The sequence below is a fragment of the Centrocercus urophasianus genome, unplaced genomic scaffold (genome assembly GCF_019232065.1).
Source record: "Centrocercus urophasianus isolate 14NV4802_14NV808 unplaced genomic scaffold, USGS_Curo_1.0 seq_44, whole genome shotgun sequence".
Taxonomy (NCBI): domain Eukaryota; kingdom Metazoa; phylum Chordata; class Aves; order Galliformes; family Phasianidae; genus Centrocercus; species Centrocercus urophasianus.
In genome coordinates, this window is record NW_024885022.1 from 435,616 (window position 1) to 460,908 (window position 25,293).

General features: G+C 42.4%; 1 protein-coding gene across 2 annotated transcripts in view; it reads right to left on the bottom strand.

Annotated features, from left to right (window-relative positions):
• Positions 1–13,127, bottom strand: part of VOPP1 (VOPP1 WW domain binding protein) — a 64,925-nt gene extending 51,798 nt beyond the window's left edge. The window contains exon 1 of one of the 2 annotated variants that reach the window (XM_042834252.1): positions 13,031–13,085. In XM_042834252.1, the coding sequence (XP_042690186.1) occupies positions 13,031–13,037 (7 nt within the window). In that variant the 5' untranslated portion in view covers positions 13,038–13,085. Of the gene's footprint in view, positions 1–13,030 lie in introns of both variants that reach the window. The other variant, XM_042834251.1, reaches the window with a different exon arrangement.
• Positions 13,128–25,293: the final 12,166 nt, after the last annotated feature.

Below are 25,293 nucleotides of genomic sequence, written 5' to 3' on the forward strand. Positions count from 1 at the left end.
AAAAATGCACAGAATAAGAATCAGGATGCATTTACTGACGTCAGATTCAGTACCAGCAAGATTCATTGGACAAGCATTAGGGTCACAATTTGGTAATCACATGAGCAAGAGAGGTCAACTGCAAGAAATTTTCTTCTACACCGTTCAAGAGGAATGATTCACCCCATCTACAAAGATGTCTAGCCTGGGGTATCAAAAAATGTTCACATTTAGATGCCCCTGAAAAGGAAGCACTCAGTTGTCATTTTGCATTGCAAAGCATGTGCTTACCTCACCCAATCAAGCATTTACTCTGAGGTTGCAGCAGAATTGTCGGGTCACAGCCTGAACCAAGTGAGAAGTCATGGCTAACCCAGGGAGCTCAAGTTCAAGCAGTGCATCTGAGCGACTGGAAGGAGTGAAGGCTGAATTCACCCCTCCTCAACCTCATTTAAAGGTTAGCAGCTAAGAGAGAAGCATCTCTCTGGATACGGACTGTATGTCTCTTGAGCCATCCCAGGTCATTTGAAGGGGTGAACTAGTTTTTCTTCTTTATTACCTGCTATTGCTCCGCAGTGCTTGTATTGTACTAGAAGGCACTGTCATCACCTTCTGTAGCTATACATAGGTCAAAGAAGTTTTTGTGTCATGCACTGGATTGAGAAACCTGTAGTCAAAAACAGGAAGATCCTAACTCTGATGCTAATGCTGCACATGGCACCTTCACTCCTTTCCGCCCACTCACCCATCTGTACAATGGGTACGCATCTGGTCTGCTTGTGACAGGAACAAGACACAGTGTATTTCTAAAGTGCTGTGAAATCCCTTCTGAGAAGTGCCTGAGAAGTACGCTTAAAGTCACTACAATGGTTGCAAAATTCTGGTTTCCCATTGTCACAGTTATCTCTAGATCTGTGTCCATGACAGGGGACAGCAGGTCCACAGGTCCAGAAAAAAAAAAGGAAAAAAAAAATGCGTCAAGGGTTTACAGGCCAATCCAACCCAGCCCTGTGACTCATGAGGCAGGGGACTCACAGGCCCGAGCCTAGGAGAGGGAAAAAGGGAAATGGGTAGGGAGACAGTAGATGGGTCGAAGAAAACACAAAAAAAAAAAAAACAGAGCAACGGCAACGATCTGAGGAAAAACATTCCTTTACTAAATATGATCTCAGAATGCAAGATAATATAATACAACACAATACAACTGGAATTGAGGCCAACAAATCAAACAAAAATGAGAGAGAGAGAGTGTCCAAAACCGATGCCTTACTCTACAGACTGCAGGGGGACCATGTGCTGCTGTGATGTGAACAAAGAGAGAGAGACTGCTGACCTGCCAGCACTTCCACCTTTCTTCCTCTGGACTCCAACTTCTCTGGGAAAACACCGCTCCTCCCCTCCCCTCTGAGAACCAAACACCCAAAAAAAAGGCAATCCAATGAACCAGAACATTAACTCTTTAACTCCCACTGCTTTATATGATGTTATCACGTGAAATAACAACAACAACAAAATCACAAAACCATGACACCCATGCAAATCTAAGTGCTAACTGTCAGGGACACATGAAGCCTAACAGTGCAAATTACTCTTTATTTCATTACTGCTATTCGAATACAGCATGAAGGAATATCCAGAACATACAAATAGGTTCAATTTGATTTGGAAGATGGGTATTTGGAGGAGTTACCAAGACCCATGCATTCACAGTGCTTACAGTCACCTTTGAGATGTCCAGGGAATCATTACTGGTGCTAGAATAACACTTGCACATGTGATAGTGGAATTGCAAGTGCCCTTCCTACTGCTGTAAACAAGGCTTACGGAGCGTTCCCTAAGAGGCATCAGAAAGTCTGGCAACAATTGTTCCTTTATAACCTTCCTTCTTCATGCTTAAGTGTTCTTGCTTGGAAGAAGAAAGCCTTTTTATGACAGATCCCTGTTTCCAAGCTTCTCTAGACTTATTTAAAAGCTTGCTACAGAAACATTTCAAAAGGAAGCTTTTACACATTATTAATTTGGTTCCATCAGGCATTTCCAGACAGCAGGGTATTTGCAGGCACCACTAATTTTCATCTTCAGAGGACTTGCATTTGGAACTCTATTTAACTGAATTTTCTTAAGAAGCCTATTTTCCTAGAAGTTAGCATATCACCAACTAAGACCGGAGCTAAAACTCCAAAACATGTAACCAATTGTCCCACCCCCACCACAGCCACCAAATTCAACACGATGAGCTCTGTTGCAGGTTTCCTGCTGGGGACCAGCAATCTGTGCTATCAAAGCTGCATCTGGAATCCCAGACTGCAAAGGAACACAACACACCTTCTATAGTTAATAACATTATACACTCTATATGTGACATTGGCAATGTAGACAATTTACCAAGAAAAGACTGAACACGGCCTTTGCTACAGATGAAAAAATTGCACTGGTACCTGTTTGCACTGCATTTCTATACTTAAGTCCTTGCATCCATCTGTAACAAGAACATCATGCTACTCTTTGATCCTAGGTAGGAGTTTACAGACATATATCATAAATGCTATGGAATTTGCATCAACCCCAGGTTCACAGGGCAGGTCAATACAGTGGGTGAATTCTGTCGTCCCTCTTTTCACTACTGGCTGTTTGCATATCAGTTCCATTGGGATTATTCTTATTCTTACTTTGTCAGCATAGATGCATATTAAACAGTTTTCATGTTACAGTCTCTTACAACAGCTTTTCCACACCTTTTCATGCTCTTGCACTAAAACCTCCACCTGAACTCACACCTCTGCTCAGATGAGATGTTTGAGGCTGAGAAGATAAATCCATTAAAATTCTGTGAATTGACATACTACAGTATTTTCATAACACCCATGACTCATTCCCAGACCAAAGCAAAATATCTGCAGGTCTGCTGTGTTCTTTGCAGTGGGTCGCAGGAAGCTTATTAGCTGTACACACAGTCTCCTCTTCCTAGCTCCCATCCACATTGTGCCTATTAAAAACATTCCCCTAATACTCTTTTGCCTTGACAGCAGAAGTTGTATGCTTCAGCAGCAGTATCCTATTAAAAAGAGGAGGAACAAATATGAAGGAAAAGGGATCTGTACATGGGGCAGTCCTCCGTACCGAGGGGTCACATGTGCTATTAAGAAAACTCTAGGGGTAAACATCAAATGGAACCCTCAAGTCTCTACTCTAACAGCAAAATAAGCTGGGGAAAAAGAAATATTTGGTAAAATGTGAAAGCAAAAAGGAATATTATTCTCTACCTGTATCAAACAGATAATTGCAATACAGTAAAAATGTATTTACATATTTATAGATATATTAAAAATTGATTTACAGCACACTCATAAGTGCAGATGGTACTGATTCAGGAACAGACCTCTGCACACAAAGGAAAGAAATAATGGAAGAAGCACAATCCATGCAGGATGTGAATATGCCAGGGCTGAATTGCAGGCACAAAAGAAATCCCAGAAAAGAGAGAGGTGGGGAGAGCAGATAAAATGTTAAAGGGAAGAATTTTAAAAGGAGATGAGGGTTCAGCAGCCAGGGAAGTAGAAACATCTGCAAACAGCATTGGTGGCAGTCATTAAATCAATAATGCACACAAAGGGAGAAGGAAACCAATGCCAAGAGAAGCAGAACAAATGTCCAGAACAATCCTGGGAGGAGGAGGGGGAAATGGCATCAGAGCTTACGTGGCAGCTTGAAGATAAACATCTTGAGCTTCAGGCAGCATGAGATTCAGCACCTATAAGGTAACTGGAGGTAGAGAGGACATCCTACTGGCTGGAGCAATGAGAAAGGGTGACAACAATGCGGTCAGGACAGTGTATAAGAGGCAAACGAAAAAAAAATGCATACAAAAAGAGGAGTAGGGGAAGCCAGAAATAAAACAGGCAGCTGCCCAGACTCCAGCAGTTAAACTAGGATCCATGGCAGCAGTTCAGGGGCTGGGATTCATGCACCAAGATGAATCACTGATGCTAAGAAAACTCCTTTTGCTTGTTTCCTTTCCTTGCCAGCCTCTCGCCTCCTCCTGAGCTATCCTTGGCTTGTCCCCACACAGCTACCTCAGGGCTGAGAGAATTTAAGAACAGCATATAGTTCCTCCCCAGATTTTTTTTTTTTTTTTTTTCCCCCAAAGATCGCACTTAGCACTACATGAGCTCTCCCCAGCCCTGGCTGCATCTGCTTTTGGTGAGTCACACCCTGCTCTGCTCCGCCAGGGCAGTGGACAGGGACAGATTGGGCAGTGAGAGGCAGGCAGCAGCTGAGCTGGAGCACACACGATTTCCTCCGCTGTTTCAGAGCAGCCTGGCAGGCTTCTTGCTGCTGCCAGCACCTTGAGCATGGTCCAGCCTAGATATCTCATGTGGGGTATGTGAGACACCCTGGGAAGAAGGAAAGGGTAAAAAGTTTCACTGAGAAACAACACGTTCCCTGTACCACCAGCTGCTCTGCCTGTCATCTTAACCATGTACCTGACAGCTAGCAGCACTGTATGGGTTTACTGAAGAGCTAAGAGCAACTCGCTATTCAAACAGCTTTGAAACTTTACTGTACCTCAAGAGCAGGAGGCACAGAGCTAAAGGGAAAAGAGAAAAGTTGTGGAGGGGCCTTGCTGGAGCAGCACGCATGTCACTAAGCCTGCACGCTGCCCAGCACGTGGCTTAGTGCACTTCGTTACTGTGGCCAGCCATCAAGGAGATATACACATTCTGAGGCTCACCAGAGAAGGGATTACAGAATTAGTGGGTTACATAATCTTTTATATAATCACTATGAGGCGCTTCACTTACGCAACACAAGTCAGCCAAAATAACCCCTTTCCCGAATGCGAGCAGCACCAGCAGCACATCAGACTTATGGCCGCCTAAGGTGCATGAGGGGCAAAGGCAAGATCCAACTTGAGGCAACCAGGCTTCCTGGAGACAGCACTGTACAGACACGTGCTTTTGGCCTGGGGAAGACAGAAGCATCCAGAAAGCAGAGGGAGCAGGGACAACCTGCATCTCAGTGTGTTGAGGTGCCAGAGTCAGTGGGATTTTACAAGGTGCAGAGCGGCCTCCAAGCAGCTGGACCAGCACTTGCTGAGATCAAGCGGGGCGTCCCCGCTGACTTTAAATGGGCTTTAGATAGGGCCCGGGATTAGGGCTTCAATGAAAACAGGAGGTCAAGATTACTGCAGAATTAGAATAAACTTAATCCAAATGCCCTTGGATTTACACCACAGCCGTGCCTGCAGTTCCTGTGTGCAGCAAAAAAACAGGCAAAGCCACAGCAGAGACCGGCTCCTGCTTATTCTTGAAGACCCAACGTGAGTCAATGTAGGCACTCAGGGAAATTTACCTCTTCAAAGGTCTGAGGTACACTCCAGTGAATCCACCAATTTGTTTTCAAGATCTCACTTGATGCCTTCTAGTTAACAGCAGACATCTACATAGACTGTTGTCATGTATAGGATATAAAACCTAATCTTATCATTTTTGCCCAGTGTTTTAAGAAACCAGCATGAAGTGCTATCCTCAGGAAAAGGACAGTGTAAATCCTGGATGATGAAAGTGCAGGATGTTTCTTAAAATGCAAGATCTGAGATCCTCAGATTTCACCACCAAGTCCTAGAATATTTACCATTACCATAATCGGTGCTGGGCATTAAACTGAAGTTTAATTATAGCTGTGGATTGCTGCAGTTGAAGAAAAAAAACCAACAGATTTGATCTCAGCCTACCTCCTTCGAATGACACTCAGATCCAAAGCTCTCTCCCTACAGCTCTTTCTCAAGTTATGCAACTAGTAGTATTTGACTATTAGGCTCCTCACTGCTACCTCTGCTTGCTGGTTTCCCTAGTGGAATTGCAGATCATCCCCTGCAACACAAAGTAAATCCCTGGTCTCAGTGCAGCACAAGGTGCCTCCAGTTCCTGCAGGGACACAGATACCAGTTTGGGAATGGAGAGAACCATAATTCCAGCCACACCGATAAATGAAGCATATGATTGTCATCTTATGCCATCTTAACACAAAGGATGACCCAGTTCTGAGGAGGTTTAAGCCAATCCTATACATGCAATTCCTTCTGCATAAATGGGAGAAACGAGCTGCCTTACTCAATTAGCAGGTCAAAGGTCACGCATAATAGACCCTGCTGATACAGGTTTGCGTCTGACAAGACAGCACTGCTGAAAGCACAGCATGGATAGGTGCACTCAGCACTGCTACACCCCTAACCATGGGAAATCCCTGTTCTTTCAAGGGATATTTATTTGGAATCAACAAGGCAGCGCTCAGGATAGAAACAGCTTATGCCAGCCTTGAAAAGAAAAGCCAGCCATGTAAAAGTGGATATAAGACTTTGCACATCTCTTTCCCCCCTGAAAGCAGGATTTTCAGAGCAGAAGTATTCTCCTCTGTTCTGAACTGAAATTCTGACAAGCTTTATAGCACTGAACAGATGCAGGAGGAATTTTAAATCTTCCCTGTACTGGTTTGAACTTCAGGCTCCAAATGTAGCGGGGAAGTGCAGCTCTGAGCTGGGAATTCAAATTGTAGGAGAGCCAACAGTGAATTTCTGGATCTCACTTACACCAGTATTGAGATAATTATCTGCAGCGATGAGCAATACATCTTTCCCCCAAGGAGTGCAAATGAAAGAAAACACTTGCTTGACTCATCCCTACCGGTTTTTCTATCAACAGATAAAAGCATGCTTTATGCTACCCACAGCACCAAGAGGCACCTTGCTGACTTTCCATGCATAGAAATATCACAGAAAAGCCAGCAGGAATTTGCAGGCCACATTAATATTTTTTTCTATCCACTAATAAATCTAATAACATATTAAAAAGCAAAACGAGTCACACCTGGACAATTACTCTGTGGAGATGATTATGCTGCCTGCTTTATTGTGCTGTCATTCTCACACTGTAGTCACTGTGCAGTACAAGCACTAAATGGATTGTACTAAAACCACTGTGGCATAAACAACTAAACATTTCTGCTTAGGTAAGGATGCTCTCCTATCACAAAAGTAGAAACAGGTGCAGGTCAGCATACGCAAGAGAATTTTGTTGGCCTACCTACACTCATCATTTAAGTAAAATGACAACCACGGCAGCAAAACAAGTTCGAAACAACATAAGACAAGCATGCTTTTGCTACTACAGCTCTTTGTATTTTTTTGTTTAATTTTTTTTTTTTCCTTTTGCTAGCAAACATATTCTGACGAAGCTCCTGTATCACAGGTACCCTAAGAGCTCTCAGCTGCATGATAGCAAAAGCCTATCATTCCACCCACATCGCTGGCAACCCCAAGCTCAGCAGAGCAGGCCTGCAAAAGCAGCAACCATCTTTGGGTCATGCTGCAGTGGAATGCCAAGAAGACAATGAGGATCCAACAAAATACAAAGACTGCTCTGAAAGTAAAGCCTCCTATTTTATTATGTTGGCCCATGACATCAGAGGCAGATGGTGGTGGTACAGCAGTAGAGGTTGAATCTTCCCACCAATATTCCATTGAACTTTCTTACCATGTGACAGACTGCTGAAAAGGGGCCAAAGGTGTGTCACTGAATTTCTCCTTGAGGAAAATACGTCACCCACTGATATTCATGGATCCCCTCCTGGATGTTTATGGAGAGAAAACAGTGGATGTGAGCCCAACGAGGTGGTGGGTGGTGCATTTCAGCAGTAGAGAATCACAGAGTCATAGATGACAGTGGGTCATCACAGCTGTGCAGATCTTTACAAGCATGGCATGAAGACTTGCTCATTGCTGGTAAAAAAAAAGGCATTGCTAAGAGTCAGCACTATGCTGAAAAAATAGTGTTTTGTAGCTGAGTTTTATAGTGGTCTTTATATCTGTTGTAGTTTCCACGCAAATAAATACATGGCTTTACTTCTGGAGCAACCTACATACTTCTCTTACATCGGGGTGGAAGGCCTTCGGTAGGGCAGAGTGTTGAAATGCACACTGCCCATGATCTTTGGTCTGCCCTTTCACGCAGTAATTTCATTTCAGAGTTCTCTGGTTCTTCCTTATGTGAATAATAATGCAGACAGGAAATATACTTCAGTAGAGAGTTGCAAAGGTGTGATAGATGTGCTTGCTTTAACCTAGTGTACTTGAACATAAGACTTGTGCAGATATGATCTGCATGCTTGGTGATCATAATCTCTAACTCCACTCTAACTGAGAAGGAAGGATTCACCCTCAGAACAAATGCCAGCTAAGGCAAAAGAGGAACACTGAAGGAAGGCTGGGCATGCCATCACCCGCCAGCTGGACTCGAGATGTACAGCCCTGCCTGTGCTGATGCTCTGGGAAAATGCTCTCCAGCCACAACCCCTTGCCTGCCCCTCAGAAAAAGAAAGGTCAGGAAGATCATCAGCTCCGCGTTGAGCGTTTCTGCTCCAACAGACACTTGGCAAGTAGCGTGGGAAAACAAAAGAATAGCTTCTAGAAAAGCTTGTCTCAACTAATAGCATCTTTCAATGGAAAATAAAAAAGACTCCGCCAGTTCTCCCTTTAAGCTGTGCACATAGAAGATCCACTGTTTTCTGCTCCTTACAGATCATTATGAATGCAGGTAACTTTGTCCAAAGGTGACATCTAACATACAGAAATAAGCATACTACCAAAATGGGCAGCCTTGCTCCCAGCCGTGTATTCCCCCTCTACTCTTGCAGCAAGTTTGGCGATGATGCTGCTGTACCAACCTCTCTAGAAGCAAAGGAAACTCCTTCCTTCGCTTTTTTTCCCCTCAGCTTTTTCTTGGTGGCTGTTTCCCACTGCTGATGAGGGCCAATCCAATTCATCTGCAGTTGCACAGTAAAGAGACCTGAAGAAGCTGGCAGCTAGCACAGGAGCTAGAAGCACACAGCATTAGATCCGATATAGAAGAAAAAAAAAAAGCACTTTTTCCTCATTTCTCTTGCTTCCCCAAATCTGCCAGACTGACAGTTGAGTCACAGGGAAAGAGGAAAAGATTTTTCATCAAGTTATTTAAAACCTGGATTTAGTTAACACTCATTCAGCAGAGAGCTGAAGACACACTTGAGAAAGAAATACATTTTTAACTTCAGAGTGCAAACTTTTCCACTTAATATGCAAGAAAGCTGTCAAGACACGTCGTTCTCAAAAAACAAAAATAAAAAAACTTTTTTTTTTTTGGTAGTACTTTACCAATGTCAAGAACGCAATAAAATCCACTGCTTGAGACTTTGTCTTGTCCCTCGCTTTGCAGGGCTCTTTTAACATCCCCCAATTCTGGATCATGCCCTCACCTTTTGATAAAGCTAGTATTGTTGCCCAAAAGGCACTACTCAAGCAAAGAAAAAAAACATGGTTTTAGAACGGTTTCACCTCTTTCTACTCAGAATAAAGTTTTTATTTACCACAATAAACTATAAAGAGATTACAACAACAAAGATTTCAGCAAAACACAAAAACTGGAAAGAGGTACACTTAAGGACACAAAACAATGACACATTTTCACAAACAAGGATGGCAACTGCATGGAGGTTTTCTGTATGTTTTATTTAAATGGATATTACTTTAAATCACAACAGATTAGAAGTGCATCTCGTTTTAGCAAGAAATCAGAATTTTTTAATGCAATAGTATAAGCTCAAGCATTACTGTGTTCCTGTTCATAGACTCAACCTACACAATTGAGCAGGGCAAACTTGTATGAGGGCATATTTTTTCCAGCTTTTCCTAAGCCTCTTCCATTTGGAGTAAGCCAAAATAATTCTGCAATAAACCAAAGTTCCTTGGGGCCTTCCCCTCCCCCCGCCAGTTCACTCTAGCTAAATTCCAGAAGAGCAGCTTAATTCTAAAGGCATACTTTGATCAAGTTGAAGGATGGGACTTTTGTTCTCACCACTCACTGATGCAAAGCCCAGAGTAGCTAAACTTCAGCACTCCATCAACAGGACAACATCAGGGGGCTTTCACAGAGAGGAACATTGTAGAGATAACCTGGGAGTGCGCACACACTCCTGTAACATAAAGGAAAACGCCAACAGTCAGCTGCTAAAACAGCATCAGAACCTGGAGTGCTGTTGTGAAAGGATGCTCACAACTCCTTGAGCCTTACCTATGCCTGCTACCATCAGAAGTTGGTGCACTTTTGCTCTTTTTCTTTAAGATTTGCATTCTTAGTCATTTACTGTGCTTGTTCCCTTACTGGTGGGCAGAGATTCTAGCTTAACTTTATATGCTAGAATCTGCCCCATTGAACTCCATTTACAAAGATAATAAAGAGACAGTGCTTACCCAGTTGGGAAGAAACTAACCAACTTTGCTTTTATTTAAATAAATCTTGCATGACAGACTGTCAGAAGTGTTTGAATTTTATTTAAAGCATTTTGCTGTTCACGTTACATCCATTCCTCATTCAAAAAATAAAAACAAAAAACAACCTTGACTCTTTTGCAGCATCTTCCATCTGGTAAACTAACAAGAAGACAACTACACTGATCATAGTTTTTCCCAGCCAACCAATTATCAATACTTCTATCAGCATACACGTAGTAATTGCTAATAAGGAGAAACTGTGTGCCAAAATCCCAGTTCCAGTATTTCCAGAAGAGATCATCTAAATGTTGTATTGCCACATTTAAATTTCTCCAGCTGACATTATATACCATTTACAACAGCTTCCATGGGTATTTCTTCAAGTAGAGCACTAAAAAGCTTGACTAAAAATAAAAACTGACTTAATAAAAAAAGTTCAGGCTTTTACCAGTTCCTAGGCCACTTTGGATGCAACAGCCAACCAGAAGCTTATGCACTTAAAGTTACATGACACCTTTGTGAAGCAAGGCTACCCAGCAAGCCACCATCGGGGCTGTTCTTGGCACAACTACCTCCCCATCCTTGATTACCACCATGCTGTGTGCAGTGTCCTGGTGAAGGCTGCGACTTGTGCAGCTCAGTTCTGCACTTCCATCCATGAGTTCAGCATCAGACACCCACTCGCAGCCCAGCACACCCACAGCTGCAGGAGAGAAAAAGGCACCATCCTGACAAACAACTCAGCAGGAGATACTGCTGTGCACACTTGGAGGCTGATAACAACCTCATTGAATCATACAGGCAGAGGCTATTTTTTTTTCCTATCCAAAAGGCAGTGCTACCCATTAAAGCCAAATGCGTACAAGCCTTGAGATGTCTGAAGAAATAAAAGCAGAAAATCTTGTTATACAGCCCAGACTGCCAAACTGACATACTTTAAGGCATTCCTCAAATTATTCCAAAGAACTGAGAGCCCTGGACTCGTACAGAAAGTCCTGCCAGGGCAACCATGAGCTGCACCAGAGAGCAGGACTACCAGCTGAATACATATCCTGGTAAATACTGAATGCACAACAGTCCACCGGAACCCCAGGCTCCTGATGAAAAAGGGTGTTCCAGGCAACTCTACTTAATAACACACTGCTACCTCCAGGTAGCTGAAACAGTTTGCAAAAGAAAGACGGATGAATACTTAGCAGCATTCATTCTCTCCAGCAAGAGCCAAAATTACCTATCAAGTAATCCATCTTTAAAAGTTCCTTAATTCAGCTCACATGTTCAGTAAGTCAGCGACTAAACTGTGAGCAAAGCTTATGGCATCTACAGCTTCTCTCTCCTAACAGCATGTCTTCTCATCTTCTCAGCATCAATACTCAGGTTAGAAAAGCAAGGGTTTTCTTTATTGAGGGGTTGGGAAAGAAAAAAAAGTGCTGTAAAAGACAAAGGTAGAAAATTCTTGTTAAAACTCTGAATTAATCACTCTTTACTACCAATACAGCCCTCCAAGTGGTCCTGTAATCAGTATATTCCAAGCTCTCAAAGGATCAGGAACCAGGAATTCCTTATGTGTAAATCCTGCTCCAGTAACAACTGTCTCAGTGCAATAACTCAGCAGCTGATGCAGGCTCCCCAGCCTGTCTTTCCCATTTTCTCTCCTTTCACAGACTTCACAGCATACAAGACATGATTCCCCAGAGCAGCGCAGCACAGCTACTTAATGACCGAGCTCAGCATGGAAGTCACAGGGAAGCACTCCACATTCCTGAGCCTGCATGTGTCTTCATCAGTGTGAACACGCATCCAACTGGAGCTCACTCTCTTTACTGGTATAAGGAGAACTCCTGGTTCAGAAAACGCATTGACAGAAAGAGCATCTTCACCTTACAACAAGCATTTTAAGTCCCTTAATGAGGAGAACTTCAACTACCAGTAAACTACTGTGAACTGCTCCGAATGGCTACGCATCTTCCTCCCCAGCTATCTGAACGATAATCAAAGCCTTCTGCAAAACGTTCAGTTAAAAGCATACATCTCAACTCATGCTGCGTTAAATATTAACTAAGACCATGTGGAAGCCGCAAATGGATTTGAAAAAAAAAAACAACAAACAGCAATGCAATTTCAGTTAACAGCCAGTGTGGAAGTGAGCACAGAGTGCAGCAGAAGTTTCAGATGCCAGACACCCTTGGGAACAGCCAAATGTCTCTGATCAGTTATCTGAACTCGCAGTGCTCAGTTTCTGGGTGTTCTTGTCCTGCAGAACACAACTTCAACCGTTTTAAGTTGTAATTTCTTATTTACATCTTATCTAACAGCCTACCTTAAGCTTCCGAAAATAGACACATAACACTAATCCACAGACACATACGGCAAAACAAACATTCTAGATTAAAAGAAAAGAAGAAAAAAAACCCAAAACACACCACCACAAAAGACTCCATTAAAATCAGAATTAAAAACTCGAGTAACCAGGCTCCGCGCAAAGAGGACCGCAAAGCTCAATGCTGGCACTGACAATTACAGAGCAGATCGGTAGCCGGCCGCGCACTTCCCCTTTGGGCGCCCGCAGCTCCTCTCCACGGGTCCAGAGCCCTCAGGTCACGGCCCGACCCCCGGCCCCGCGGGCTCCTCGAGGGCTGCCGGCGCCTCCCGCCTCGGCCTCCAGCCCCGCGCCGCGAACAGGCGCGCGATGCCTCCTTCGTGCCCGCCGCACCGCGCCCCGGCGGCCGCGGGGTCTCGGAACCTCACCTCCCATAGCAGCGACAGCAGCAACGCGGCTCCGGGCTGCAGGCGCCTCATCTCGCCTCGTCCTCGCCACCCCCGCCGCCTCAGACGCGTACGGGCGCGGTCAACGGCGCCATGCCCGCCGCCGGGGAGGACGCAGCCGGCGGCTCGGGAACGCGAACACCGCGCGGAAGAACAGCAAGACGAACGGGCGGCACAGGGGCAGGGCCGGCAAGCCCTGGGACCGGCGGGGCAGGAAATGGGGAAGCTCCGCAGCAGAACACGGGCAGGGGCGGGCCGACCCGCGCCTCCACCCAGAGGCGGCTCCCGGCCGCAGTCGAAGCCGGGCGGGCAGTGCTGCGGAGAAGCGAGGCGGCAAACGGCGTGCTGACCGGCCGGCGGTACAAAGAGGGCCGGCGTCGCCGAGGCGGCTGAGGGCGGGGAGAGGCGGTGCCCGTCACGGCGCCGCCCCGCTGTCCGGCTGCTCGACCCTATCTCTGCCGTGGGCGGATGGGCCGTGGGGTTACGGCCGTGGGGTTACGGCGGTGGAGTCTGTGAAGCACATAACAACGACGCGCTTCTCGGAGGAGATCAGCCCCTGCACAGGTGGAGGCTGTGTCCTGCGTGTTAGCGAGAGCGGCTGGGGGCTGCGGTCGCTGAACAACAGAATCACAGAATGCCTGGGTTGGAAGGGACCTCAAGGATCATGAATCTCCAACCCCCTGCCACATGCAGGGCCATCAACCTCCACATTTGATACCAGCCCAGGCTACTCAGCTCCCCATCCAACCTGGCCTTGAACACCTCCAGGGGTGGACAGGGCATCCACAGCCTCTCTGGGCAGCCTGTTCCAGCACCTCACCACTCTCTCTGTGAAGAATTTCCCCCTGACGTCCAACCTAAACAGACCAGGCATCCAACCAGGCAGAGTAGAGAGGGGCGATCACCTCCCTGTCCCTGCTGCCGCTCCTCTTCTGATGGTTGCTGCCATGATGTGAGTGGTGTGGTGAGCAGAACAGGGGAAGGCAGCTCCTGGAATTCAAGTACTGGGAGGTGTCACGGAGTTGCTGAAATTCCAGGATTTCTGGAATCTGTGCTGAAATGCACAGCCGCACACAGGGGCCCTGAGGAAGAGGAGGAGGAAGGGGGCTATGCCAACTTATGAATAGGGAACAGGATCTATGTGAATGGGCTTTGCACCCACATGATTATGGAATGTGCCTTTGGCTCATCGGAGAGGCTGTGTCCCCATCGTCATCTTTCATGTACTCAATTAGTTACCAACAGCCCTGGCCACCGTCTCAAGAAAATCTCAGGAACTGCCTTGGGCACTGTCAGGTGCACTCAGCCCCGTAATACACGGCCAGTGTAGTTATGTCATGGATGTTTATTTCACTGACAACTTGTTGAGGTGCTTGGAAGCTCCTTTCCCAAGCCCATTCCCACCCTTACCACAGCTAGTCCTGGCACTGCCTCAGGGATGAGCAGCTGTTCTTCACATTCAAGTATCTTAGTGTTGCAGAAGAACTAGCATATCCCTTGGGAGGATATGAAAGGGTATGAAGAGGGACCTCCTGTTGCCATCTGAATAACAGACCTTTACCAACAGCATTTCTGAAGGGAGGTCTTTTTGTGGGCTGGCTATACAGAGATGATTAGCATGTCCTTGCAAGGCACAGCTCCTTCATTCAGCACTTCCTCATTACAGACTTGAAGGAACTTGCCACCTCCTGATGCCAGGTGGCTCAGCAAAATATTATCAGGTGAGTATTTTTTTCTGTTTAGTCAACTTTCAGGCAGTTTGCAGAGGCTTCCAGTTGGCCCATGTTAATCATACATGGGTCACACCTATTTATTTCCATGGAAGTACAACAGATAAAGAGTACAATACCACTATTTGACAGAGCAAATTCTCTGCTTATTTATTTATTTATTTATTTATTTATTTTTCTAGCAGAATCACCACCATTAGCTATGCATTTTCAGCAGTGATGAACAAGAGCCTGCGTGTTGTGCTCATAAAAATCCACATGGCCATGTGCAACACGGCTTGTCTTCCATGCCACTGTTGCTACTGCTGAAATACACTGCCCACCACCTTGTTGTGTTCAAATCCACTGTTTGGTCTCCATAAAGTTCAGTAAGTGTCAATGAATGTTATTTTTTCCACATGAAGGAATTAAATTCCACACTTTTGTTTCAAAATGCAGTTCACAGAATCACAGAATCACAGAATTGTAGTTCCATGTCAGATGCTGTATAGTCAGTCTGCCTCTCTGCTGCCATCTGTGACATGGCAACAAAATGCAACAGAATGTTGGTGGAAAGGTTCAACCTCAACTGCCCTACCACCATCTGCCTCTGATGTCGAGGGCCACCATAATAAAATAGTAGACATAACTTTCCAGGCAGCCATCATACATCCTCTATACGCTGTATATAACAAATGCCTGTAGACTAAGGACCTCCCACGCACTGCATGACATTGTGCACTCACAGGCAGCCTGTGCACATTTTACCTAAATGACCACTGATTCTGATATTTCCATTGAGACATTTGTTTATCTCTACTTGATGCCATTCAGTCCAAAGCTGTGAGGTGCATTTTTCAGATGAATACATACATCTCAAACTGAATTTGCTAGAAGATATTTAAGAAGATATGACAGCCATCACTTTGCCCAACGATAAAGGCTTGGTGAAATAACTTTTGAGTGGTACACACAAATCTCTATAATGTCTGATGAGTTGGAAAGTTCCACTTTATTTAACCTGTGCTATAGAGAAAGACACACTGTGTTTCAGCTATCATCTAAGATAAGTCAGCTCACGTTGTCATGACCAACAAACACAAAGTTGGGAATCACTTCAAAAATGTTACCCTGCGTGGAAGTTTGATAAGGACATAAGCATCATTTATTTTCAGGTCTCTACCCTGACATACAGCTTTAACACTAACTCCCTTTCCACCCCTATTTTCTGTGTTTTGTGATCTAAGTAGCAGTCTTCTGGGGTCACACAGTACTTGATGATACCTCACGCAGAAACCAGCCTGATCCATCTAGAGGCACCAAATGAATCTGAACAGCTGTGCTGAATGTGAGTGCCCTGTGCTGATGCTGCTGGCACAAATTCTTGCAGGACTTTGGAAACATGAAGGCAGGAAGTAAAGTCAGGAGAGGAATCTGGGATCTTGTCGCTGTAGGCACTGTGGTCCCTAAAGGCCAACTCTGCCTGCACTTTCAGCTGATGGCCCCAAGTATGCTTAGGCAAGAGCCAGGTATCAGATACATATCAGTTAATTATGAACACGTATAACCCTTCTGAGACCCAATAAAGCATTAATTAATTAATTATTTTTTTCATAGGAAAAGGATGGTTTCAGTTGAGGCAAAAAAGAAAGAAATGAAGACTGTTGGGTTTCTTTGTTTGTTTGTTTTTGGTTTTTTTTGTTTTTTTCTTTTTCCCCAATGGGGAGATTAGTTACAGTGAGATAGAGGTAACAGAAAGGAGAAAGAGAAAGCCACACAGGCTGGAAGCATGTTTTCCTGTGCATATATTATCCAGCCTAGATAAGGGCATGGATATCCTAACTACAGAATTCTTTCTAGGCCAAGAGATAAACTGAAACAAGAAAAGCACCTCATGGTTTCAGATTTCATTTTGGCCACATCTCTGCTCCCTTAAGTGATGTCTTCTCTCATTTGTGCCTAAATTCGGGGAATCATCTTCATCTCTGAGGAAAGACCATTAGCTTTAGTGGAGTTAGAGTACAATAGGACTTAGCCCAGTGTGTGACATTCCTCAGCTCAAGTGCAAGTTGTAGCAGAACCCCTTGGAGTTCATGTAGGCTCTAACGAACACTTTCCATCTGCCATGGACAGCTAGTCAGCAAAGAAGAGAGGGTCCACACTGCGTTGTTTTGATGGAACAGGAAAATGAGATAAGGTTTTTATTGGAGACCAGGTTTCTGGGTGAAAAAAAGCTCCTCATTCCCAGTCTGATTTTAGCCTTTCCTCTGGTACGCTGTTCAGATAGTAATACACCTAAGTGCACAGGAGTGAATGCATGGAAATAAGTAATCTAAATCCATGATCAGCAACATTAATGAAGCTTTATTCTATCTCATCAAGGCTTACACTCCTTTTCTTCATGGATTCTTACGCATTCCTTAAAAGTACTGCAATCCTTTGTTCAGTGGATGTACCAGTATTAACATATTTCTTTTATTCAGCCATTTCTATTCCTGAAACTTGAAAGAATATGTTATTTTTGAGACTGCCACTTCTCTACCAATTCTTTTTCTAGTGGAGTAACAGATGCTGATGAACTTAGAACACATAAGCATGAAGATATTTTCTAGGTCTTATTTATTCTGAAACCAGACAGGTGAATATTTTTTGCAGTGTACAATGCTTCTAAACTGCTTTTTATTGAGTGTTTTCTTGTTCATGTTGGGACAGTTGTTCCTAATACTGCTGAGAAGCATTTGATTCCACAAGAGCTGTGAGTGAAGCAGGTAACAACTTTATATAAACAAATACAATATTCTTGTTTACTTCTTCACATGAATCGTAAACAACTATGATTTTGAATTTATTTTATTATTTACTGCTATTACTTCCTTCACATGTGCTATTAGAATTTGTCAAATTATGTTTGTTCTCTAAACTGTGATTTAAATGTAAGACAACATGCAATATATTTTGAGATTCCCCTTTGTAATTACTTAAATGGAAATAGCCTTTATCAGTAGCACTTTTCAGCAAAAGAAAGCCCCTTTGAATTGTACAAAATATGTATAAGTATCTTCTTAAATTCTCACTGTTTTCTTTTGAGGAATCATATTAGCATTATTCATTTAAAAAGATAGAAAAATATTGTATTCACAAATACAGTAGCCCACCAATGCAAACACGCTTATTTTTGCAGCTTCTGTATCTTGTTCAAAGCACTTTTTTTTTAATATCCTATGCATCTCATAAGATGTGAGCCATTTCCTGAAAAAAATGTGCCTTTTCTTTTTTCTAACTGTCTGGCAGAGGGAGAAGTTTACATAAAGATGTGGTCTCTTGGTAGAATAATAGTTAAATTTAAATTAGAATCCAACTTCCCAGAATAAAGGCTTCTTTTTCTGTCACTACTTTCACCAATATCTATCCATCAAAAATTACTTCAAATAGAACATTAGAGGAAGTCTGACTGAGAGACTTGTTTAAGCGTTAGCAATCTGCTCCAAATATTAACCCAGTGCCCCTATCTTCAGTGCTTACATCTTGAGGAAAAGTCTACGGAATTTCAGTGAGATGATATGGATATATTTGCCTTTCTTGAAATGGAAATGCAAATTTCCATTTATACATCCTACAACTCAGTTTTAATATGGAAAGATATTATTGATCTGATCAGCATGAGTAAAAAAACTACTAATCAGTATTGCAATACATTCATATACTGTTTTTTTTAGTGCAATGCCAGCAACATCATTAACATTTGCATGGGAGGGTCAGAATTCCTGCTGTTTTCCATAACTACTGAAATTAAATAAAAATCATTAAACTGGAAGAAGATTACTTCTGACTAGACTGTATTCTGAGATTTTCAAATGAGAGCCCACAGTAGTCATAGTTACTAAATACTACCACAGTTGGCACTTCTTGCACCCATAAAGCATACCATGTTTAGCTGACTTGCTAGGAAACAAAGGCTGGAAGAATTGCACACAAACTGCCATGCCTAGGCTCCAGAACACTGCTGTTCACATTCTGTGCCTTTGAGACTCCTTGCACAGTCAGGTATTTGTCCATCATATTAAATAAGTAGCTCTATAATGAGCAGTATCTTGAGGAGCACCAAGCATGAGATAGGCATTAGTGATCAGGAGGATGAAGTTTATTGATTGGACATACTATAAAATGCAACCAGAATAGCTGTATCAATTAAATCAAATGGTTTTTTTTTTGTTCTGTTTTCTTGATATAGAATGAAATTTATCCTCTCAGCAGAGATATTAATGCTTTGTGTTAAAGAATTCAGGATCTAAAAGTGGTTATTTTTTTCCTGAGAGATGGATCATTTGTAAATTCAAACTCTTTGTTGACAGTCTATGGTGAAAGGAAGGATTAAAGAAGGATATGTTAGTTCATGGTACTGTTATAGGGACGTAATCTTGAGTCAATGAAACATCTAGTCTGCAAAGAATTACTGTTGGGGTCAGTGGATAATTAGAGGACTAAACACGTTCTTTTGGATCCAGATGTATTCTGGACTACCTCAGACCCAAGCAATGTAAGTACAAAACCTTGTCAAGTTACAATGGGAACTTTTCATGCTGCCTTCCTATCAATGAATCCCAAGCAGAAGGTGACATAGTGGAAATGCAAAGCTATGCCTTGTGGCTCATGAGAACACCCATCTGGAATGAAACAGTCTGGAGCACTTCATTTTTGCTTTATCTTGTCTTCCTGTCGGCACCACAAACAGTCTTTTAAACCATTACAGCATCTTCATATCCAAATAATAAAAAGCTCTACGAGGGTTTTGGTTATAGATGGGAATAATGAGCCCTGGTGATCCCATTCTTCTCAGACCAATGTAAATTAGGATTAATTCCACTGCAGCCAATAGGAACAAATCTAAAGCCTGTGCAAGTGGGGAATAAAATTTGAGATTTCAGATCTAAGTTAAACAAAATGTTCAAGTGCTTAATAGGGATTTTTCCTTATCCATTTAAAGTAGTAATCATTTCCTGTTTATCTTAATTTTTTTTTTTTTCCCCTTACTGTGAATCTATCTGATTTGCAGCATACTGTGAATACAAACAGCATACTGAGAATTTCTCTACCATGATAGCCTTGCTATTTCAATGTGAGAAATAATGTCTCATTAAATATAGATGGGAAAAAACACATCGGTTGTCTGGGAACTACAGAGAATGGGTTCATTAGCTAATATTCCCCCACTACTCTCAATTTTCTCACATAGTTATGAGATAGAAAGAGAACTAAGCTGTCGCTGGATTGAAAAATTAAAAAAAATCAGCACTACATTTATTCTAGAAATCACAAGGGATAAAATTCAACTACTGTCAGAATAACTAGAAAACGTAACAGGGATAATGGGGCATCTGGTCTGTAAAACAAAACATTTTTAATAAAGGAAAATATGCAGGACTACAGAAAGAACCATGCAGTGATGCTACTCACTTGTTCTGTTGTAGCAGCCTTCAAGAGCCTCATGGAAGAAGGAAGATTACTTAAGCTTTAGTCAATCTTATTTGGGATGCAGTGTCTCTGCATACATTTACATGCACACAACACTGTTAGGCAGGGAATATTTGCCTCAGTGGTAACCCCACTGGCAACTCCACCCACCTATTCTCCAAAGTTTTCCTGCTACAACTGCTACCACCTCTGTGCACTGAAGATATTAGTGGGTTTATTCCCCTTGAAAACAACTATTTCCAGCCATCAGGTAGACCTTCCTCAAGAGACCTGAGAACAAAGAATTTCTCCCTGGCACTAGCACAAAAATGAGCATGAGCATAGGCACTGAAGCATGTAAGGCCCTACATGAGGAAACCACCTTGATTTTCTTGGTGCATTTATGCTGCTTGTCATGAAAATCAAGATAAGTCCTTCAACTGAGGAGTATCAGTTCTCTATACTAACTAAAAATGCATTCTATCAGCCTAGCTTATTGTGTAAATCTCAATGTAGGGACTTGGTAAGCAGTGAAGTCAGATGAAGTCTGTGATTTACTGTTTATTTGGCCTTAAGAAGCTGATAATGCTATTCAGCACGGCCAACATTTCACACCTACCTAAACTGCACTACAGATTTTTTTTATCTAAGACACTTATCACCGGTGTTCCTAACCTGCTGCAGTGTGCTGTGCACTGTTAAATGGCTTCTAGGCAGCTCTGTTTTGACTATGCTAGATTTTATCACCACCGTGTCTTAGTTTAGCACATATTTGCCTGCTCATCAGTCAATTTCAAGTCCTATCATTAAAATCATTCATACACATTCATGTACTCCCATGCCCATTTCTTTGTTCCACCTGGCCCAGAAAACATATGAACAAGATCCAGGATCTCCTTACTTTTTGGGAAAGAGGGTATGGATTTTCTAGGCTTACCAATGCAGAAGAGAGGATATGTGCCCAACTGTAGATACAAGGCTGTCTTTGGGCACAGGAGACAGGATGTAGCAGAGGATAAAAGTTACTGGGACAGCAAACATTGATAAAATGAATCCAGAAAAGTCAGTTTGGGCTGCTTGAGAAGACAGGGTTGTGCTCTGATACATAATTGTGGAGAACTGCTTCCACAATATGGGAGTGCTGGTATCCTGCAGTTCAGTCTGCAGGGTTAAATAGCGGAGTGAGGGACAGCCAGGCATCAACAAAGCAATGCAGCTTTTACCAGTGAAGATAAACATTCAGCTCACTATGTACACAGCAGTTAGATACAGCAGCAAGTGGCAATGTCAACATCAATTATTCACTAATTATTATCTATTTATTAGCATTAATAAAGCTCCCTTTGATGTTTACATGGATTCTGCCTGTGAAGAATGATGCATTTCCCAAGGTAAAGTGCTTCTGGACTCCATTCAGTGTAAATACCCATTATCCTCTTGTCCCTTTTTAGTGGTTGGAAGGGGTATTTACATGAAAAACAGGACTGATGGGAGAATAGCCTTCATAAACAAGATAGTTGTCTGGCTTCTTTGCTTAAACAAACAAACAAATAAATAAAATGAAAAAAATAAAAATAAAAAAAATTTTAAAAGCCTGAGCCAGAGGCTTTTGCAGCTCAGCCTCCAAGTATTTATACTGTGGCTACAGAGAGTAAAGCTTTAGATACATATTAGTGGATGAAGCTGATAAGAGGCATAATCCATTTTACGTCTGTTCATGAAAGGAGCCTGTGCTGGGGTATGAAGTGTTAGGATAGATGCTTTCTGCAATCTCCAAAGCTTAGAATATGGTGCTCTTTTTATCTCAGGCTTGAGGGCTTACAATGTAGATAGTCTTAATGTAGACGTACCCTTGCTGTCAGTAAAGTGCATTCCTTTATTACTAACTAGATTCACACACGTTTCAAATGGAAGGTGAAACTTTACAGCTGAAAGTAAAGCAGTGAAATTATTATGTTTCCAAATGAAATGACTGATCACTTTGTTCTGTTGCATGCTAACAGAGGTCTATCAGACTTGTAACAGGGTACACGAAGTAGCTCTAATAGCTGCCCTTTCATCCAGACACTCTTGCTTATAGAAATAAAGACAAACACAGCATGTTACAGCTCTTTTTCAGATCACTAGGCCAACCTAATCTAATTTATGCTGGCAGCCTTTAATTTTAACTAGGTCAATTTACTCTATGAAACCACAGAGAAAACTATCCTGACAATGTAAAATTACAAAGTATTGGGAACAATACAAGAGTGAAATTGAACATACAAGAACAGCAGTATTCAAAACAGAAAATATTGTCTGAAGCTGCTGCAGGAAAAAAAGAAATGTACTTTAGAGCAATGTCATTTACTCACACTGGGTAAGATCCAGCAAGCTGTTGAAGTCAGCAGGGGATCTCCTTAATTTCAGTGGGCTTTGGCTCACAGCCACTGTTTCTCATAGTTCAGAAAACCGATTTGCTTCTTTGTCAAGGCTGAACTGAACAAACAATACTAATTTTGATAATGTGAAGGCCAGCTTGACTAATTCAAGAGTGTTTTGAATGGCTGTGTGCACACAGGCTCTATTGCCAGTGTGCTGAGCGTTACTGAGCCAGGACCCCAGGAACACCTCATGCCCCTGTTGCCTTCAGCTGTCTGAGCAGCTGGGTGCACTGAGGAGTAGGATACCTGGAATGCAGCTTTTGGAGATATTCAAGAGTTGATATGTGTTTTAATATTCCTAACTTAGAGATTTTAATTAAATCAAATGTCAGTGGAATCATATTATTTTCTACTGGTTACATTTTAATGAAGTTTTAAACTGATCCTTCACTGTAATAAAATAATTATATAATGCAGGGATGTGTTCTGCTGGTCTGAATTAATAACATGATTGCTTTGTATGCTGTCATTTAATTCCAAGGAATTCTTATTCTAAGTCTGCAGCTAAATGGAACAGAATTCTCCCCGTTTGTGTTTACTGATACAAGATATGAGCTCTTCCCTGTAGCCCATTTCTTACTTACATTTCCTCCTTCACCTTCTCCTACTCCCAAAACTCATGGAGTTTATTTTGCCCCTAGCTCAAGAAGCCAAGCTAACTCTCTGAGGCCTGATAACCTTTGCGTGGTTGCTTGAAGCAATGTAAGCAGAGTACACAGAGCTTGCTCAGTTACAAAAAATGAAGAATTAAAGCCTTCTGACACAGGCAGGCAACAAAAATAAGTCCAAGCAGCTTTGAGAATTAGGAGGATGGGTTAGGATAAAAAGCTATTTAAAGGAAGTGGGTAGTTAATGCTGAGTTAAAACGACAGGTCATTAGGAATAAAGGAGGAGATGGCAGCAGTGTTTGACCTGGTGCCTCTGTACTTCATCCTTTCATCCTTCTATAATTATTCTGTATGCAGTGGAGGAATTAAAAAGTTGCTTGGCGCTCTGGTGAGCCTCTGTAACTCATTCATTTTCTGCAATAGTTCCGCCTTCACAAGAGACACAAATTCAGGAAAAAGTTGTAGAAATCGCATGAGTGCACCCCAGTGAAAGTCCCTCTTTGTCTCAGCATCCACATTCACTGCACTTTTTAAATTTTCACCTCTAACAAGTGAACAAAGTCCTCAAAAAGATGCAGCTTTATTTTCTAGATATACAGAAAAAAACAGTTTTCACCCGAACATGGTTAGTTTAAAAGATCTCACATGTATCTTCCCTGAAGGATAAAATTTCTGTGCAAAACCAAGCAGGTGAAGTCTTAGTATAGTCTTGTCTCATTGTACTGCTGTACACAAAAACTGCTCCTGAGCATACGAGGAAATTGCTGCCTGCAGAGTGCTCTGATTCACAACTGATTAGCTCTCCAGCAGTACCACATCCAAGACACTGTTCATACCTTCTCAAGGCCATGCCTTCCTCATATTTCATGCTCAAACACACTCATCCTCAATCTCAAGCAGCTTCAGGTTACTCTAGTTTTAGCCCCAAATCTGTTTTCCCAGCCTCTCATGCTTTATTGCATAAAATGGCTTGAATTGTAATTCTGTTTGACCTGGAGGAGAAGAATTACCAAGGACTGTGACTATCTCTGGACCTAAATTTCACCAAAAGTTTATAAAAAAATGGATCTTGCCACTAATCCATTTCTGTTGAAAACTGAAGAAAAATCAGCAATTAAAAAAAAAAAAAACCTGTGTGAACTCATTACTCCATGTTTGCATGTTGGGAAAGTAATCCAAGAATAGAATCATAGAATAGAATATCCCCAATTGAAAAAGACCCACAAGGATCATCAAATCCAACTCTTCGTGCCACGCAGGATGACCCAGAAATCAAACATTATGTCTGAGAGAGTTGTCCAAACGCTTTCTGAGCTCCTTGGTGCCCTGGGGAGACCAAACTCAAATCTAAATTAACTTCCAAAATAAATATCCTTTTATCTTCTTTACAGTTTGCCTGCTTATCATTCAACCAAGGTGAAGACTAACTGGCCACAGTTCAGAGACCAACATGCTCTGCTATTAGCATTACCTGATGTGTTGCAGTAACACCACAGCTACATTTAACCTTGTTCTCATAGCTTTCTAGGGTTCATTATACCCTGTCCACTGCTTTTGGGTGGACATATTTGTTATTATGCTAACCCCAGATCTGATCTGCCATCACTGCATTATCAATTACAGTAGCAGGATGTGAAAATGTTTTTCTTTCCCAGATAATATTTGTGTCAAGACTTTCTGAACTCTGCTAACCCCTTTTCTCTTTTCTCTGCTAACCCCTTTTTTCTTTTCTCTTTTTATCCTCTCTCAGGAGGTTGAAATGTGAGTAGGTTAAAATGAGAACAGTCTCAAGAGGTTTTTTTTGCAGTCCGGTAAATTCTGGGTTCCCCTTTTTCATAAACTGTCACAATCTTTTTGCCATATTGGTAAAGCTCCCCTGATAACATCAGAGGTCTGTATATATCTATCTTCTGTGAGTACTTGGGGAGTTTGCCCAATTTGAACAGTTTTGCACTCATTTCTGATGGTGGAAATTCCCTTTTTACTGATTGTGTGATAAGCAGCTTTTAAAATAACAACTCTCATTTCTCCAATTTCTTTTTCATAAGAGCGTC